The sequence below is a fragment of the Lonchura striata genome, chromosome 33 (genome assembly GCF_046129695.1).
Source record: "Lonchura striata isolate bLonStr1 chromosome 33, bLonStr1.mat, whole genome shotgun sequence".
NCBI lineage: Eukaryota > Metazoa > Chordata > Aves > Passeriformes > Estrildidae > Lonchura > Lonchura striata.
In genome coordinates this window covers 953,130-972,630 of record NC_134635.1, presented here as the reverse complement: position 1 = coordinate 972,630, position 19,501 = coordinate 953,130, and the positions used below count along the sequence as shown (strand labels likewise).

At 50.6% G+C, this 19,501-nt stretch overlaps 1 protein-coding gene across 2 annotated transcripts; it reads right to left on the bottom strand.

The window, feature by feature from the left end:
* Positions 1-370: 370 nt before the first annotated feature.
* Positions 371-12,939, bottom strand: ADAR (adenosine deaminase RNA specific). Of its 2 annotated transcripts, XM_021532232.3 has the most exons (15): positions 12,442-12,939; positions 9,702-11,253; positions 8,252-8,438; positions 8,017-8,174; positions 7,461-7,602; positions 7,068-7,273; positions 6,702-6,858; positions 5,572-5,743; positions 4,888-4,981; positions 3,421-3,549; positions 3,183-3,316; positions 2,543-2,725; positions 2,007-2,119; positions 1,441-1,568; positions 371-1,137 (listed from the first exon to the last, which is right to left on the bottom strand). In XM_021532232.3, the coding sequence occupies exons 2-15, from the start codon at positions 11,168-11,170 to the stop codon at positions 897-899; spliced, it is 3,513 nt and encodes a 1,170-aa protein (XP_021387907.2). In that variant the 5' UTR covers positions 11,171-11,253; positions 12,442-12,939; the 3' UTR covers positions 371-896. The 2 variants fall into 2 exon arrangements, with proteins under 2 accessions (XP_021387907.2, XP_021387908.2); XM_021532233.2 differs by lacking the exons at positions 371-1,137; positions 1,441-1,568; positions 2,007-2,119 and adding an exon at positions 2,908-3,009 and having other exon boundaries at positions 2,715-2,725.
* Positions 12,940-19,501: the final 6,562 nt, after the last annotated feature.

The following is a 19,501-nucleotide window of genomic DNA, read 5'->3' as shown; positions in this document are numbered from 1 at the left end:
TGCTGCTTCTCACCTTCCACCAGCACCTCTGTCACGTAGCTCAGCTCAGACCCAAAGAGATGCAGGACAGGGCCTGCAGCCACCCCTGGTGTCCAGACACAAGACACCCCACCCTTTCCTAGAGCCAGGAGAGAGGGAAGGAGCTGGGAGGGCACTGCCCCAGCATATCAGAGCCCAGCCCTCATGGACTCAGCTCTGCCCAATGGTCCCTGTGCTTGAGGTAAGAGGCTCAATTCCATACTCTACCTACCTGGCTTCCTTCATCACTCAGTAAATATGAACTCATCTCAAATACTCTGTCCCTCTCCAAACCCCACCATGGACCCCTTTTCACCTCAGCAGGAATTAACACACCCATGGCCAACAACGCTGAAACTTTCTTTTTTGTTATTAATGCAGAATGTTATGCTGATCCTATGGCTGCACATTGCAGAGGTCACTCCCATGTCCAAGCTTGGCTGGGCTGCCAGTCATCTTCCAACAGAAACAGAAAACCAGTCAACATCCTGATTTTTTTTTTTTTTTTTAATCTCAAAGGAGAAAATTTGCCTCAAAACCTGCCAGAGGGATTTGCAGAATGTGGTCCAAAGGTTTCAAGCTCACAGTCTTGAAAATTCCTCTAGTTTCTCATGCCTTCTTTAAAAAACAATAAAGGGGGGGACAAAACTATAAAAAAGCAAATGGGGACTGAGCCTGTCCTTGCTTAAAAAACAGGAGAATCATTTACATGCACATTTTAAAAACGCAGGGTCTGAGTGACAGTGACAAGGCAGCCAGACCTACAAGGAAACTGCTGCACAGTCCTGATTCCACTCCAAAAACGTGGTGAAAGAAGAATGAGCGCAGCCATGCACAGCCTGTGCACATTAACGCCCCACTCCTTGCAGAGTGCTTCCTTACACATCAAGGACAGAGAAATTTTCTTCTTCTTGGGGTTTGCGGATCCAGCTGCCATAGCCCAGCTCCTCCAGCGTGCTGAAGAAGCACTTCTTGGCTGCCTGGTATGCTGTGGCTGCCTCCTTGGCATCCGAGTACACAGAGAAGCCCTGCAGGTCTTTGCGGTTGTTCTTTGCACAGAGCTGCTGGAACAGGGTGAACATTTTCCTCTTGGACACACGAGACACCTCCAGCTTCACACTGGGAAGGAAGACAGCAATGAGGGACAGGACACGGAGAAGAGCCAAGAGAAGCAGGTGGCTCAGGGAAAATCCCGTGATGGAGGAGCTCTGGGCTTGGCAGGGCTCAGTGGTAGGGTCCGAGCAGGGCAACATTTTGTTTTCCTTCAGGAGTGCTTGCTTATGTCTGTTTAAAATTCCTCTATCCAACCCTCCTCGTGTGTAGGGTGCTGGAACAGTACAAAGTGTACTCCCCACCTCAGAGCTGCCCCCCTCCCCCCAGACAGTGTCAGGAAAAGGCAGTGTCAGGAAAGGCTCTTCTTACCCATCTACTTTCCCTTTGGTGCCATCCAAGATTTCAACTTCGCTTTCATCAGCAAGACACCAGTTCACTGATGACTCCTTCGTCTTGCCAGTCTGCCTTGCAGAGTCATACACACTGACTCGCCCAACCTGCACAAGAAGGAAGCTTAACCTGGTCCTGCTGCCCGAGTCTCTTGCCCCTTTCATCCCTCACAGTTTCAGCTCATCCCAAACTTTCCAGACCCACAAGGAAAAGGTTCTTACTGAGTTGAATGCTAGAGAGGCAATTTTAGTGGTTTTTTTTCCAGACTAAGACATTGCCAGTAACCCCCAAACTGTGGGGTGACAGAGGGCAGATTCTTGGGGTTGTCCTGTGTAGGGCCAGGAACCAGACCTGATGAGACACTGTGGGTCCCTTCCAACTCAGGATATCCCTTGATTGTACGATTCTGTTTCTGGTCACTAATTCTTGCTCCTGGTTGGAGGGCTGCTGCACAACAACCGTCCCTGCAGAGTGTTTCAGGGGCCCCCAAACCCACAGGCAAAGGAATGGGGGACAAAGATGAAGAAGTGCTACAGGTGCAGTACCTCAGGATGGTTAATGTGATACGGAGCCTGGAGCTTTTCCTTCAGTGTGCTCCCATCCCTCTCCATACGGCAGCAGATGGCACGGGTCAAGTGACCCTGACTGTACAAGTAACCTGTGGAGGCAGAAGTAAAGGTGTGAGGAAACAGGATGGCACAGGTGATGGATTGGCCAAGCCCCAAAAACTGCAGCACTGTTAACAGGCTCCCAAAAGCTCACAGCATGTGGATCAGCACAGCTACATGTATCCTGGGTGTGTAAGACAATGGTCTATAGACTGCAACATTTCTCACTGAAGACACAAACATGCAGTTTTTGTCTCACTCTCCTAAAAATCTAGAACTTTGCAGAGACACCGGCTCTGCCCACAGCCTAAAATCCATAGACTCATTTACATTTTCTAACAGCTCTGCCAAGAAAGACATTTCAGTCTGTTACTCCTACACCCTCCACAAACAAACTTTGCCATCACACTGGGGAGTGAGACGAGCTGTCACTGCAGCCTAGTTTTACTCTGGAAGGACAGAGGGTTTCGCACCGAGTGTAACAGAGTGGAGATAAACTGGCTCCAGGAAGTGTGACAGCAATGCCCCTTGCAAGCCAAGAATATTCCAGCGTAAGATTTTGTCACTGCAGGACATGGTTCGTAACCGTTCCCCGTGCTGGATCCCGTCCCACGTGGGCACAATATCACTCGACTCCACAGGAATGGTACCTTCCCCTGCACAAGAGAAGAAGAAAGCTTTTCTGTATAGTGTCAGATATTCCACACATCAAAACCCAAGCAGCAACAAGAAACTTCTGGATACCCAGTCTGACACCAGGTTCATACTCATCAGTATTGGGTACTGATGAGTAATTTTCAACATGGCTGAAGCTTTGCTTGAAAGGCAGGACACAGACCTAGATATGAGCTTTGCATCAAACTTCAGCTGCAAACTTCACAAGCGTGGCAGTGCAAGAGGCAGAGCTGGGAAGAGGAAAAGGATTCTCTCCAAAGCCTTCCTGGGAAGGGAAAAGGGACTCTCTCTGAAGCCTTCTATCTACTTCTTTTGGTTCCTGAATGCTTCAAATCCCGCAACAGCACACAGAGAAGGATTTGGAAGCTCTGGAGCACCAGAAAGGCTCCCAGGAGAGGACTGAAACCACTCCATGGTGCATGGAGTGATTACACTCACCGTTCTCCACCTTGGTCCGCAGCTTGCCTTGCTTGGGGTTCTCAAAGAGAGGCTGATGTTGGGGTTGTCCCATCTCGTTTGCCTGATCACTGCAGGATTTATCAAAGAGTGCTCCGTCTCCACACGGTGCTGTGCTAGAAAACAAACCCTCCCTGGTTAGCACTGACTGTAAAGGAAACAGCCAGGGCCAGGGGTGTGTCAGTGCTGCTGACACCAGTCATTCAATACCCCCACCAACCTGATATAGAGGTGGAAGGTGACACTGCTCTTTATTTTGAGTTTCTTTCCTCCCGCTTGCTCAAAAATGCTCTCTTCTGCAGAGGAAGGATTAGAGGGGTCATACTTCATCAGCTCACTATAAAGAAACCTGAAAGAAACACCATCCTGTCAAAAGGCTGCTCTGCTTCTCTAAGCAAGAAGTGCTTCAACTGATGGGCAGGGTCCCACAACACCCATTCCGGCCACATGGAAGAGCAGAGACCAGGCTCTGGCTGAGGATGCCTGGGAAGCCAACAAACAATGCTTGATGCACAAAAAGAGCAAAAAATCCTGCAGGTTTTCTGCCATGCAGAGGACATACAGTAGAAAAGCAGCATCCTGTCCAGGAAGCCGAGGGAAGCTCTGGCAGGAGAAAAGAAGGAGCCTGGCTGGGTGCTGCTCACATGCATCTGATCCCAGTGTGACAATGACTTCAAGGTCGTTAACAGCACCTTTAGTCAGCACAGCAGCAAGTTTGCATTAAAAGTGAACAACCCTGCAGGCAGCTGAATTCAAGTGGTATTAGAATGAGCCCATGATCTGTTTACACTGATGGGCCTTTTATGGGCTGCTTCTGGCCAGGCAAAACCCTGATGTCTCCAACATCATGTCAAGGACTAAAGAAGAACTGCAGCCTCCCAGGCAGTCCTTGAGCAGAGCCTGTGCAGGGACTGATTTTGCAAGGAGAGGCAGAGTTCACTCTGCTGCACCAGAGCAGCCACTGCTGTCAAGATTAACAGCTGAAACAGACAGTAAACAAGATGCAATCCTGATTCATCACTTCCCAGAGACCTGCCCTCAACACTTTCCCTTGCTGAGGAATGCAGAGCACAGTGGCAGCACACAAAGGCTTGGAGGAAGCAGCTGATTTTTTTGTTCATAACTGAAGTACAGAGATTAACCAAGCAGCCCAACTTCATCTCACTTTAGTTTTCAAAAACTAAAAACTGCCACACAGTGAATGTGGAAACAGCAGAGGAAGAGAAGAATTGTGTACTTTAGTTGGGAAAACCCTTTCCAGCCTCTGAAAAACATGCTCATTATCAAAGCAAACATATGCAGTATGTTTTCCTGAATCCTTCTACACCCAGACACAGAAAGGCCAGGAGACCAAGCCTGCAGTGGCCTGGCATGGCAGGAGATGTGCTCAGGCTGGAGAGCACCCTGTGTATCAGTCCAGCAGCTTCAGCAAGAAGCTTAACATTCAGTACATCAGATGCAGCCCTTGGGCTCCTGGTGAGTCTCCCATTCAGTATGTATTTGGGCATCATTCAGGTATGGCCCCTTCTGGTAAGAAATAACTTTTCAACAACGCATGAGTAAACAGTGTCTGAGGATCACAGCATCTCTCAGCACAGCAAAAAATTATGGGTGTGTTTCAGCCACATGCCTCCAGAATAGGAGAGCAGCTCTTCTCCTTTTCCTTTTGAGCTTCCCTTTTTCTCACCTCACAAAGCCTCTTCGAGAAATTATTTCTGCGTGACAGTCATTTACTGTCTCTCCCTTCAAGCTTAGCTCTTCTCCTTTCACACAGCGATTACCTGAAACAAACAAACACATAAAGAATTAAATAATAGGGCAGGTATCAAAGTCAAGATGGCTTCAGACACAGAGGGAGGAAGACTTATTTCTTTGGGCTCTTGAGCAGCAGCACCAGCACTAGCACCCTGCCTATTAAATCACTATCACAAGCAGTTAAAAAAATAAAGGGACACCACTTTAGAGACAGACACACTTAAACTGACATGAGTTTTGGGGGACTGTACCTTCCCCAGGGCTTTTCAGACCATCACTCCAGGTAAAAGCCTGGCAGCAAAGCAGAGCGGGAGATAAGGTACGTGCAGCTGGGAGAAACTGGGGGATCATGTGCTCTGGCACATAAGGAACCCATGCTCTGATGCACAGAGTAGGACGCAGCAATGCAAGCAAAGATTAAGAGCAATACAGCTGCAGGCACATTTGCTTTGTTCTCTCTTTCTCTCTAACCAGATCACTCATGACACCATGTGAGCCCTGGGAACGTTTTGTACCCTCTCTGAGGAAGCCTACAGCAACAACGATTTCTGAGCCGTGGCTTGCAAGGAAACATAGCATGGAGAGCTCAGAGCGTGCTGGAAGAAGCTGTTCATACCTGTTCCGATGCTGACCACCACTCCCAAGCCCTTATCTCCTCTCCTCATGATGATGGCAGCCAGGATCTTGCGGCCGAGCAGGCTGTGCTGCACGCGAGCCGTGAGGGAGTTGAAGCGCTGGTGGCTCAGCATGGCCAGCTGATCGTGCAGGGTGCTGCCGCTCACAGGGAGCTGGGATGGGGACAACAGCACAGGTCCTGAGCAGGTCACACTACACAGCTCAAGAATGAGCTAACCTGCAGCACAGCTTTCCAAGCAGAAGGCAGTACACAGAAAACTTTGAGCTTTGGGCAGTTCTGTGTCAAGGGGTGGGTGAAGTTCTTTTAGGAATTTCTGGGAAAGCCCCATCCAAGGCTGTGAGCTCTGCTTTAGTTGCATCAGAGACAGCAGCAGCTGTCTTCCTGGCAGCAAGCGACACGGGCTGAGGAATGGCCTCCTGAAAGTGCCAGGGAAAACCCCAAGCAAGAAGGAACAAAACCAACCTGCCTATTTCCAGAGACTCAGCCAAGGAAATCTGTTCCTGGCTTTGGAGGAATTCCTCCTCTGGCTGCCTGTGAGGAGAGTGCACAATCATTCCAGTGCAGACCAACTCATCTCCTCCAGCACTGCTGACTGACAAATCCTGCCTGATGGCTTTGCTATTTAGAGCCCCAGCTGCACTGCCTGGAACGAGGCTTTTCAGAGATCACAACACTCTAACTATGATTTATATCAGCCCAAGTTTGGGACAGCCATCCTGACACAACCAGGGCTCTGCATTTATCTGATGCATTAATTTTTTGAGCTGACACACAATTTTTAATGCAGCACAAAGAAATTTGGAAGGAGTAATAAAAAAAAATGTTATAACTAAAACCAAGCAGTTCCTACTCTACCACAGGAATGCATTTCAATAGTTTCTGGAAGAATCTGATAATAATTTAGCCCTAAAGCAGAGGCCTGTAGGACAGAAGGGTATGCCTGTGCCCTGAGGAAACATCTAACCCACTTCAGGAAAACCGTATCAGGTTATCAACAGCTGCAGAGAACAAAGGGATCACACTGTTGATTTTGAAAGCATTTTTTGGCTGAACTGAGAGGGAGATAGGGAGGACTACAAACACAACCCCAGCTTTAGCAGAAGATTTACCTCAGTGACACTCATCCCTTCCATGCGCTCAGTCTTCTCTGACTCCCCAATCAGGACTCGGAGTGCTGCATCAGCTGCCTCCTGCTTGCCCTGCCTTTTGTTGTGTGCAGTTACAGCTGGGAACCAGCGGCCTCCAACCTTTGCCTGATAGACAAACCTACAAGGAAACCAAGAAACCTGTGGATTTCAGTTTGGGTTTTACACTCTCAAAGTGGAGAGAGAAGGGAATCAGGGACAAGATTTGACAAAGGCAGCAACTAGCCCTGTTGCCATCTCAAAAGGCATCAGTGATTTTGAGCTTTCTGCCCTCTTCCTAGGACAACAGCAGCAGCACAAAATTTCCTTCTGCCAAATGCTGCTACTTACTTGGGGTCATGGGGAGGTCCTGACTGGTCAATGAGTTTCAACTCTGCAGCAAACCCATTGGAACGAGCATATTCTAGCAGGCCACTGACAGGATTGACGTTAAGATATTTGATGAGCTCCCCAACACCCTTCGTTTTCATCACTTTGGATTCATCTGGAGTGGCGATATTGTGCATGGACTGGTCACTCTGGGGCTCCACAACAGGCTAGGGCAGAGTTAGACAGGAGAAGACTGTTAAACACTGAGCAGCTGCATTTAGTGCAGGCCAAGAGCAGCAGCAAACCTCTGCCCCACATGACCTTGTGGGGTGCAATCCAGCAGAATAGGAAATAAAAGGAGGGGGGGAACACCCAATTCCAAATACTTGGGTCTTACAAAAACACTCTTTATACCTGTTCAGGCAAGACATGGGGTACAGACTCTCCAGAAAGAATCTTCACAGCAACTTCTGCTGCCATTTGCTTTGCTCCCTTCTTGCTGTTTCCTACCACAGCAGGGAAAATTTGGTCACCCATTTTCACACAGTAGCTGAACCTGACAGGACATTATAGTACATGAAAAGTGTTAACCATAGGTGTCTCAATCTGGTTATTATCCCCATGCCCCACTTCCAGGTAAATCCTTCTGGGTTACCTCCAATTTATCTTCAATTGAAACCTACTGTGATGGCCCTAAACACTTCCAGTAGAGCACCTCCAGGAAGGGTACAGGAACTGGAACCTCCTCCTGCTCTGGTAGAAGAAACAGCATCCTTTCTCTGAGAAAGGGTATCACTTTGGGTCTCATTCTGGAACTAGATATCTTGGACAAGCCATGCCCAGAATCCTTGGCTAAGAGGAGCACTCAGCTAGGTTAAGTGACAACTCCAGGAATGTGGGCTGCATGCTGAAGGGGAAGGACAGCAAAGAGTTTCCACCCTCCCTCAAAGCTGACAAGAATATGCCATACCTAGGATCATGAGGTGGGCCTTCCTGAGAGAGCAGCTGGAATTCAATTATGTTCCCTGATTTTTGACCATACTCCATTAATATGCTGATAGGATGCTTCCCAGGAAGCAGGGTGAGGTGAGCTGCTGCAGATGACAGCTCTGGCTCCAGCTGCAAAGGCTACAGCAAGAAGATGGAGGAAATCAATGTCAGACTCAATACTGTTTGAGCAGCCTCACAAAGTAAACAGGACTCACCAGTTCTGGTTCCGAGCTGTTGGAGGGAAATGGCTCCTCACATTTAATTCCACTGTGCCTCCCATTCTCTACTTCACTCATCAGGACCTTCATGGCATTAGCTGCTGCCTCCTGCTTAGCTAATTTTTTGCTCCCTGCTTCTGCTGGTGGGAATTGGCGCCCGTTGATCACTGCCTGGAACTTAAACCTTTGAAAGAGAAAACCAAAGGGACATATTGAGAAGCAGAAGTGTGGTCATCTCAGAACAAGCAAGGCTGCTCTTAGAATTCAAAGGAGAAGAAAAAGCCAGCTCCCAGCTGGGAGAGTAAATCCAGGCTGTCATGAGCAGAAGACAAAAATCCCAAAGGTACCCGAGCAGCACTGCATCTGGGCCTTGTTTCATTACATTTCCAGAGCTGTTCACAAGAGAGGAGCAACTCCAGGTTTTGTTCTGAAGGAACGAGATGAATTGCCTTGTTCCACCACATGTGCCAAAAACAGGTAATGGCTGTATGCAGGCAGCAGCTCTGTTGTGGCTCCTGGCCAGGAGTAAGAAAGCTCAAAAGCAGCCTGCACTGTTTCACTTGCACCTGGTCCTTCGGGGGTCACTCCTCCTCCTGGCATTCTCCGTGGCTATCCAGGGCATCCATCTTAGAAAGGTGCTGCCTCACATAAACCTCTTGCCTTTGCCATTTCTGTCTCCCTCATGCCTGTGACCTCTAACAAGCAAGTTGATCTTCCATCCTCCAGCCCTGGAAATCTGCTTCCAAGGAGAGTCGCTCAAACCAGATCTGGAGAGGGATTAGGGCGCTGAATCCAATCAGATCCTTTCTTAAAAGAGAAAACCAAAATAACAAAACCCTAGGACTCCATCTTTAGAAATTAGGCCAATTTTCCTGTCTAGCGGATCTGTTGACATGTTCCAGTGTGACACATATGGAGATTTTCTTGGTCTCACTTATGCTCAGTAACAGACATGATTCTGCAAGGGACTCCAGATACTGACTTAGCCAACTGCACTCATGCCACATGCTCAGCTCAGAGAATTGGCTCTCACCTGCTACAACACAGAACTGTCCAGAGTGGGGCCACCACTTAAGACACCTGGCACCAAGCACTTTATTCTGGGCTCCCTTTACACCATTTTCAGGGTAAAAGCATCTTTAGAGGCAGCTTAGAAATGCCAGTTTCCCCCCTGTATGGTCAAATTGAAGACAAGAAATTAGATGGGACCAGTCTAGTGAAGAAATTAATCCCATCTTTGCTGCTCAGAACGAGGAATGCCAAAACCTAGGGTTAAATTTTAGCCTTGCTTTTTTTAAGCTGATGCAAGGAATCAAGTAGGCTAATCCTTCTGAAATGAAAGAAACATTAACAGCAGGCTTCTTCAGGACAGTTGAGTGGGTGAACTTAGTTTAAGTCAAATAATTTTAAGGGAAAAGAGCTCGGAAAAGGCAGGACATTTTCTTACCGTGGCTCATGAGAGGGTCCATTCTGCTCCAGCATGATGAAATCACAGTGTTGGTATGTGTACTGGGAATATTCAGTAAGGCCACTCACTGGGTTCTTCTCCTGACACGCTATCAGCTTCTCTGCAGGTGTACATGGGAAAGCAGTTTCAAACTGGGCAGCATAACTGGGGGAAGACTGAGAATCCATAATGCATTCTGACTTATCAGGCTGCTTGCTGATAGCATTCAGATTATCTGGGATATCATCTGTGGTCCACTTGCTGTTTTCTGAGTTATCATAATTACTCAAACTGGAGAAGTCAGGCTTAGTGTCCTCAGATGCATCTGCTTCCTTGCCACCGACACTGCCCTGACCAGCTTGCCCCAAAGGCTGCTGCTCATTTTCTGCACTTTCTTCTTCTTTCATCGCTGGTGGCAAAGCTGCAGTCACCTCCGGGGGACATGGAGGGACAAAGGAAGAGGGAAGACCTGAATCAGGAGGTGGGGCATCTGCCATCTGCATTATTGTGCTGGCCTTCAGCCTCATCTGCATCCTCTCGCGTTTCCTGTTTGTCAGGGACCATCGTGGTGGAGTTGCATTCTGCTTGTGGACATCTCCCAGCTTTTCCAGAGCACTAAGAAATGCGTTAACATCCTTGGCTCTCGAAAACCCAATGTTTTTGGCAAGATTGAGAGCTGTTGTTTCCACCACACTGAACAAGTAGTTGCAGATTTTCTCCTTTGTCTCAGCCATCTCTGCGTCTCCCAAGTTAAATGTGCTTTGCTCTCCTCTGTTCTCACAACTTGCTGGATTTGTGCAACTGGCACTGTGGTCAGTAGGGCTTCTTTCTCTCCCTGAACTAGGGCTGGGAATTCTCCACAGTGGCGGAGTCTCTCCCTCTTTGTGTAACTTGCCTTCTTTGAGGAGTTTATACAAAACACGGTTGACCTCTTTCTTTGTAGTTTTAAGTTTACGTGCCAGATCATTAGCCGAGCAAGTCCTCCCCTCCCCAAGCTGCCTCAAAACAGTCAGAATTTCTCGCTCATAGTCTTGTCCAGCAAGAGACAGTCTTTGGAAATTCAGCCTCACAGCATCAGAATCTCTCCTGGAGTTTTCCTGACGATGGTGCTGCGGAGGGCAATACCAATGGTGCTGCGGAGGGCAATATCGAGGCAGAGTCTCAACCCGTGGATGGTGGCTGGAGAACCTACGGCCTGCAGCCCAGCTGGAGCTGGGCTGACCTCTGCCTGCTGGAGCCGGTGCCGCAGCTCGCCCGCCTCTGGTGCACCACTCCTTGTGTGATCTCTGTCCCTGCAACACAGAGACTTCAGCGTCCTGCTCCGTCAGGAACTGCTGGTGTAAAAAGGTTTCCTGATTAGTTTCTTGTGGGGTACGAGGGTGCTTAAAAAGACCTCGGATAGTGCTGGGGCAGTTCTGTCTTGGCTGGGTGAGATAGGAACCTCTGCCTCGCCCAGCGCCTCTGGTCATAGCGCCACTCCTGGGACACGCGTGGGAACCAGGCTGCTGATGAGCCAGGAGAGAAGCTGCCACTCACTCCACACTCTCCTGCCCTGAGGAGAAAAAACACAGAACATCTTTTCACAAAGACAGCATTCCAGAAATGCAGTTTAAACAGCTTCCCAGCTACTGAGGCACTTCACCTTCTCACGTGTCTGTTTTTTTCCTACTTTTCTAGGAGTCTAAATTAGTCCTGTAAAAACACAAATGGCAAACTCTGGCTGCCCAGCAGAGAACCAGCAGCCCCAAACTGCAGGTGAAGTCAATACCAAGAAGCAGTTTTGCCATGAGCAGCCCTCTGCTCCTGTTAGGCTTGATTCCAGCACGGGGCTGGGTGGCCTCTTCAGAATGCACTCCTGAAACACAGCAAGCTCAGCTGCCCTGCCTCAAGGGAAAGAAGAATCTCAGATCTACTTTGCAACCTGAGAAATGGGGGCATGAGGAGGTAAAGGAGCACAAGGAGATGAACTGGAGCAACTTGCATGGTCACACAGAACAGAGCTGCAACAGGCTTGCAATTATTTTCAGATTAATGGCCAAAACAGTCTGAAATGCCAAGTGTCTTTTCCTCCCTGGACACTATGTGACCTGTAGAGGTAAAACATCAAACGACAGGGTAATGAAAGTGATAACATGCAGAGAAATTGGATAGGTGTGCAGCTGGCAAATATACAAGTTTTTTTCCATTATAGACCAATTCTCATTCTATCACACAAAGTCGTACTGCCCCCCTGGAGTACAGGGGTAAGACTTAACTATTAATATGCTTTTTAACAGTAAGGAAACTAGCCCAGCATATTTTAATTTTCTGATAATACTTGCTACAAAACGGAGAGAATAAAGACACGGAACATGATACAACACTGCTGGGTCCCCGTTCTGCCTGCTCCTCCGTGACCTCCTTACAGCACCTACCGTCACAAAGATAGCTTTTCTGATCCAAGTCTCATCTCTATAAAGCTCCCCATCTTCACCAAACACCTCAAGGTCAACTTAAATTTCACTTTCATTAAACAACTGCACTCGGCTGCCTTCACCGGGACTTATTTTTACAACAAACTTGGGGAGGCTGAGCGCAGAGCAACAGGTTCCCACCTCCCCGGCTGCGAGGGAGTCCCACTGCTGCCCCCTGCTCAGCGACCCCGTTTTACAAAGTGCTCCATGAGCCAAGGGCAGGGCAAAAATAGGATGAGGGCTTTGGAAAAAAAAAAAAAAAAAAACAAAACAAGAAACGCTCTTACCTCAGTCTCATCCGCACGCCAAATTATTTTGTGAGAAAATACAGGGAAAAGAAAGGAACGCCGACCCGCAGCACGGGTCCCGGCGCAGAGGCACCGAGCCACCGCCAAGATGGCTGCGAGCTCCGTTTCAGTTTCGTTTCCCGCAGCAGCTGCTCCGCCCCGCCCAGGGAGCTCGCCGCCGGGGCCGGCCGGGTTTCGGGCTTTCCCAGACAGGCTCTCGGCTTCGGGAGCAATCACCAGCGGCGGAACCTGGGGGGAAAGCGAACCCAGGCGAGCAGCTCCTTCTCCGGGTCCCTATGGCGATGCAGCCCCGTCACTCAGGAGCTGCCGCCGGGACGGGGTCCCGGTCCGTACACGAGGAGCGGCTGAAGGGACACCTGCCACCTTCGGCGACACCCCGGAGGAGACCCGGGCACCACGGCAGGACGGCTGCCGCCTGCACCCACGGCAAACCGCGCTCCCGGGCCGCACCGCGAGCACGAAGGGCTCGCCCGGATGAGGCCCCCGAGCCCGGAGGGCGGGCTGGGAGACAAGGCGGCGAGCACCGAAAGCCGCGAGTCGAGGCTTTTATTCTGTCCTGTGGAACTGGGGCCCGACAGGGAGCTCAGGGAGCCAGGACACGGTCACGCCGCGTTCCGAACACCCGCGGGGCTGCCTGCGCTGGAGGCCGCCCCACGGCCTGGGCCCGCGGGGTCACCGTGTCCGGCGGCCGCTGCAGGACACGCAAGGGCCGGAGGGACGCACGCAGGCCCGTGGGGGCCCGAGCTTGGCCCGCAGCCGCTGCGGGGCCGGAGAGCCCGGAGGGACCCGCGGGCCCGGCCCGCAGCCGCCCCGCTCGCGCCCCCCGTACCTCGCCGCCGCCGCCGCCGGCGCGCGCTGATGGCGCACGGGGCCCCGCGCGCCTGCGCAGTGACCCGCGCGGCCGCCGTCGCTGCCCCGGCCCGAGCGCCGCCATGTTTGGTGCGGACAGCGCACGGCCCGGCCCGGCTCGGCTCCGCTGCGGGACAGGCGGCACAGCCGCCCGGTCCCCCGGCTAAAAACAGCGCCACTCCCGCCGTGTCCCGGGGGAGTGGTACCGCCGGTACCGCCCGTGCGTTTCAGACGGGTTTTCCCCCACCCTCGGCCCGCGCCCTGAGCGCCGCCGAATGGTCCCGTGCCCCCGGCACCGTCGTGCCACGGTGTCCTCAGCACCGGGGGGCTTCCCCCCTCACGGCCCGTGGGACACCCATTTCCTGTGGGCTCTCTCTGTGCTGGGGCTCCGCTGTGTCCTTTGGGGTCTCTTTCTGCCTTGGAGCTTCCTTATCCCTTGTGTCCCGCACCGAGGTCCCCCCAGCGGGGCTCCTCTTGCACCACAGGCTTCCTGTGGGACTCCCCTCAGCCCCATTTTAATCCATTTTAATGCCAGAGGTGGAGCAAGTCGCATCCCACCCTGTCTGAGGTTCTTTCTAGGCCAATGGACATGTCCCCCTCCCAAATCCCGAACCAGGCACAGCCCCTGCAGCCGGTGGATCCTCCCTCTGCCGGGCAAGCACCATCCGGACCGGGTGAGGTACAAAACTACCGTCAGAGCAGAGAGTTCCTGCAGCTGCACCGCGCCCCGACAGCCGTGTGTCATTTACCGTCAGGGCCGGGATCCGAGCGGGGCTGCCCCGGTGTGGGAGTCCAGGGCATCCCTCTGGCTGCCCTGGGACCCTGGCAGGGGTCAGGAACCCCCCTGGACAGAGCCCCCAGAGACACTGGCTGTGATCTCTGTCCATGGAAAAGAGTTTTCAATCTTACAGCATGGATTACAAGCTCCGAGTGTTTGATAGAAGTAATAATTAGTGTGGCACGGGTGCAAAAGTAGAATTTTAGGATTCTAGATAAGGGGTTCAAAGGGGATATGATGGAGGAAATTGGGTGTGTCTTGGCCTTCTTCATGTCTTCCATGTTTCACTGTAGTGTTGCCATTTTTCTATTCGTTTAGGGGACACATTGTTCAACTAGCTGATAAATATTGGCACATTATTGTAAATATAGCACACGTAGTTTCTGGTATATAATATTTGTAACATCCCACTGAGGGGCAGAGTCCCGCACGCTGCCCTGCAGGACAGACCTGCAGCAGGTCAGACAGAACATGTTACACATAAGTTTATTCTTACACATATAAGAATAAACTTATCTGTAACATGAAACAACCTTGAAAACCAGCACAGATGATTTATGACTTCTGCTTTGGCTGCGGGGCTCAGAGACTTTCTACAGTCTTGGAATCATCTAAATACCACAGATTCGGAGCAGCGCCTGTCGGGCAATGAGCACTGTGGTGTTTATACCGGTGGCTATGGATCATAACCAAAAAGCTGGGGAGCCGAGCTATTTAGATGGACCAGCTGTGGGGGTCAGGTTCTTGTTCCAGGCAACAAGTGGCAGGGGAGGAGGAAGTGGCCTCAGGATGCACAAGGGCAGATAGGATGTTAGGGAGTGCTTCTTCAGAGAAGGGGTGATCAGGCACGGGAAGAGGATGCGCATGGTGTTGGTGAAGTCCTCATCCCTGGAAGTGTTCAAAATGCAGTGGATGTGGCACTTGGGGATATGGGTTAGCAGCGGCCTTGGCAGTGATGGAGAATCAATAGCTGGAAGGCTTTTCCTTTTTAGAGGGCTTTTCCAATCTCAGCAAATGTGCAGTTCTATAATTCTGCTGCTGTGGTACAACCAGTGAGCAATTATCACATGCAGGGCCATCGTCTGGGAGTCCCCAGACCCTCTTCTACCAGAGTGGCACGTGTGGAGGGAGCCAGGAGGGATGGCTGTGGGTTTTGGATGAATTTTAGGGGTCCATCTGCCTACATTTGTCCATGAATAGGCAAACTATACAATCTCCTCGGAGCACCCTGGTCCTGCCAGCAGCTCTGTGTGTCCCAGTGGAGTGGTAGCTGTATGTGCCTTTAGGTGGGGACCATATGCCCTCCGTGGGCTCTTCCCTGCAGCTTTCCAAAGGCATTTCCATGAACCTGGAGTAGTGGCAGCATGCAGAAATGGCGAGTCAGATCCCAGAATTGCCCAGGCTCAGCCGCTGCTCATGTTCAGTGAAGGTTGTGGATTGTTCAGGGTTTGGTGTTTTTTTTCCCGCTATTATTTCTGGATTTAGAGATTTTAGGGCTTGTGTATCATAGTGTGGTTTTGGTGGGGGTTTTTTTTGTTTGTTTTTTTTTTTCTGCAATGGAGAGACTCCTTGCCTAAAAAAGAACTCTGCACACTCACTGAAGTTGTCACATCTCTGTTCCTAGGAGGGTCTAGGAGCACAAAGGCTCCTGCCTGGGATGAGGCTCATGGGAGACCTTCAGACACGGGGGTCACAGTGCACATAAGCAGTGTCTCCCATCCACTTCTCTGAACAGCAGACAGAGGACACAACTACCGACTTCTCAATCTGTTCTTTTTTCTTTTTTTCACTCTCTTTTAATTGCTGGTGATCACTTCCAAGCTTTGCTCCAGGCTGGGTGGATGTGATTCATCTTGGCTGCTGTAGAGATGGAACAGGGAGGTTCCAGTGCTGCTGTCTGCAACCTTGGTGTGCCATAGGCTGCTCATGAAATCATGTGCTGCTGGCATTGTTGGGCCATGTATCCTTTAGAATTGCAACACCCTAAACCTGACAAACAGGCACTTCATCCGCACAAGCTCATTCTTCTTTCTCCTTCTTTATGGAAAATTGGCAGACTCCCAACCTGTTTCCATAGGAACGGGCTGGGAGACCAGGAGACCTCCAGCTGCTGGAGTCCCAGCATTAACACAGCCATGGCATCTGCGTGGCCGTGACAGAAGCTCCTGCAGCCTCTGGAGATTGCAGCTGTGGGAAGATGAGTTAATTTGTGGTGGAGATAAGGAGCTGATAACCAGTTTACCTGAGGCTGCCTGGCTGATTTTGGTGGAGGGTGGAGAAAGCTCTATTACTTACCCTTGGATGTGGCCCTCATCCTGCTCCCCTGCTTCTTTGGGGGCTGCCCAAACCCCCTCCTTTCCCCAGGCTGAGCAGAGGCTTCCCCGCAGGATGGCAGCATTCACTAAACCTCCGGCGTCAGCAGGAGATGCCTCAGGTGTCTGCTTTGATTTGCTTCCCTCTTATGAAATGAAAAGAGAGGAAATAGATTGTGGCACAGCTCCCCCGCCTGACTTTCTGCTCAGATGCCAGTTATCAGCTCAGGCTATTGTTCTGCAGAGTTTCATTTTAAGCTCCTTTATTAGACACTCTAAAATATCACTTCCTTGCTCTTGCAAACAGCCTGTTCCTACATGAGAGATTTGCACTTCTTAATCAGCTGATGGTGGTTTCTGAGGGAAGGCAGCCCTGGGAGTGGTGTCTTGTCAGCTGCTCTGCTGGTGTTTGATCCCCTCTGCCCCAGGGCCAAGCTGTGTTCTCACACTACTGGTAAAAGGTACAATTAGGGTTTGGCCTCCTTGCAGAAGCACCCACCAAACATTCCAGGCTCCTCATATGTGAAGTGAGGAACTGGGCTGAGCTGGTTCCCACGTCCTTCTGAGTGTTGCACTTTCTCCAGTCTGTCTGCAGATGTACAGCTGGGAACTGACATGGAAAATCTTCATAACTCCAGAGTATCAGTTCCCCTAGAAGGGCAAAAAATGCTTTATTTTCTTCCAGTGGATTTTAATGACAGCTATAAACATGGAGCAGGTAATGCATGTGAGATGCTGCCCCATTCTGAGCCTATGGCCTTGGTATAGGCACCAGAGCAGGGAGCTGCTTCCCAGAAAGGGCCTTCTCCCCCTGCTTTGCTCTGTATTGCTCCTAACAGACAGGTTCCCAGCTGGGGAAGCAGCAGAGCTATCCAGGGAATTGCACAAGCTCTTGCCTTGCTGCTCAGCCAAGGAGTGAATCCGTGCTTTGGTACAACCCCAGCAACTGCCATGTCTGTAGTCTCAAGACATCAAGGGGGGATTACTCATCCTGAGAGCTCCCAGTGAGGATCAGAGGGGAAGGGGGTCTCCTGACACCTCTGTCTATGTGATACTCATCCACCTCAGGCACCAGTGTGCTCCAGGGATGGACAGTGTGCTGCAGTGGAGCCCAGCAATGAAAGGCAGGTAGGCCTGGCACATCTGCAGCAGAAGGAACCAGCATGCTGACTCCCACGGAGCTGCAGTAGTGGGAAGCAGCACGGATTTATTCTGTCTGGTACAAAAGGTACCCTTGAAAAAAGGCAGGAGGCAGACTGTGGCTCAGCCACCTGTGTGGCAGGACGTGCTGTATGAGCACAGCCTTCACTCTGAGTTCTTGGATTATCAGGGGCTCTTTTCATGTGTTTTTAGAGCTGTGTGGCCAAATCTCCCCTGGAGTGGGCTCCTTGGGCTTCTCCCTCCCAGTGTCATCATGGCCAGAGGCTCCTTCAGCTTGGAGAGGAGCTGTGGGAAGACTGGCTGCTCAAATCATGCTTCAGATGTCAGTGTCTCTTTGGCATGGCTCCAGGCTTGTCAGCCTTTCCCTTACAAAGGTGTTGACTCAGGTGATTGCTGCAGGAGGTCAGATAAGGAGCCTAGACAGACTGTGAACCTCCCAACTTCTTCTTGGAGGGGGACTGGTGAGGAGAAAGGAGTTCCTTTCACTGCTCTGAGTACATCTGATGCAGTGGTTTCCAGAGAGTCAATCACCTGAATTAATGAATCCTTCCTAAACCCGGAATTCAAAGATCTTCTTAGTACATGTCAGTTGATATGGCATTAATATTCCCTTCTGTGACCTTTACATCACTGTCCAAGCCCAGGCTCTCCTTTTTGCCCTTTCATATTTAATATCAAATCTGATTTATCTGCAAGGGTGCTTTATCATGTGCTCAGACAAATCAAAGGGATTTCACAATCCATCCCTGAGGCAGAGCCATGGGTGGGAAAAGCATTGCCCTGAGGAGAAAAGCACTGACCTGAGGGCAAAAGCATCACATGCACCCTGGACAGAGCTCCCCAACACTACTCCCTTGCCACTTTCCACCACTCCAGTGTCTGATTTTTACCTGTGTTGCTTGAGGCACTTGCTGACCCCCTCTTTTTCTTGAAGCTCAGTGCTCAGCAAACTCCAAAGCTGCCCAAGGCATCAGCTGCTGCTCTCCACTCCTCTTGATTTATGTGCTGTTGAGCACAGAGAGATTCTAAAGGACCATCTCACAGGGAAAAGCCTGCCACAGCTGGGTCTCTGAAGGACTTCCTTGCATGTAGGACTCCATCGTGCCTCCCATGAGATCCCATTACACCTCTTCCTGTGCTTTTTCTTTAATTGCTGCAAATCATTTTTTCATGCAGCACAAACTGACTGCTGATAGAGTCAGTGCCATGTGCCGATGGAGACACAGGAGGCTTGACAGGAGGGACTACTGGATGGCAGAGGAGATGCCAGCTGCAGATCACAGGGACATGTACAGCACTGTAATTGGTTGGTTTGCACAGATTTCCTCCCAAACAGCATTTTTTAATCTAAAAGAATGCAAGAAACTGGAACATGTCTTGCTTCATTCATGGCTTCCCTGGAGGCAGCAGCAGCATGTTAAGGAGAAAAGAGAAGGAGGAGGAAAAAATAGTCAGAAGCACCAGGTGGCTGAATATCTTGCAGCCTAATTGATTCCTCTTTAATTAGAACAAAACCTGTTGCACTCAACCAGCATTCACTGCCAGCTTTGGAGAAAGCAGCATCTTCCCTGGCCCTGTACCAGCCCAGCTTGGCATGGAGGGAGGAAAGGAACCTCAGGCAACCATGTGAAGCTGACAGTGCCTCTTCCACACCTGGGAATCGGGGCAAACTCCAGCTCCTACAACTTTCTTCAAGGCAGCAAGAGCAGGATGAAGGAGAGCCAACCATGTCAGTGTCTGTTGCACCCTGAGCTGAAGCAAGGAACTTGGCTGGGATTAACTGGAGTAACTGAGACTTCACAGGGATTTCTGTGCCTGTGCCTGACCTCACTTGGGAACTGCTCACCGCTTCTCCCACAAATCCAGTTATTTTAAAAATGGGAAAGAGCTCGGCTTATTTGCAGTGAAATTACTTCTCTGCTTTTTGCCTCTTCAGTTT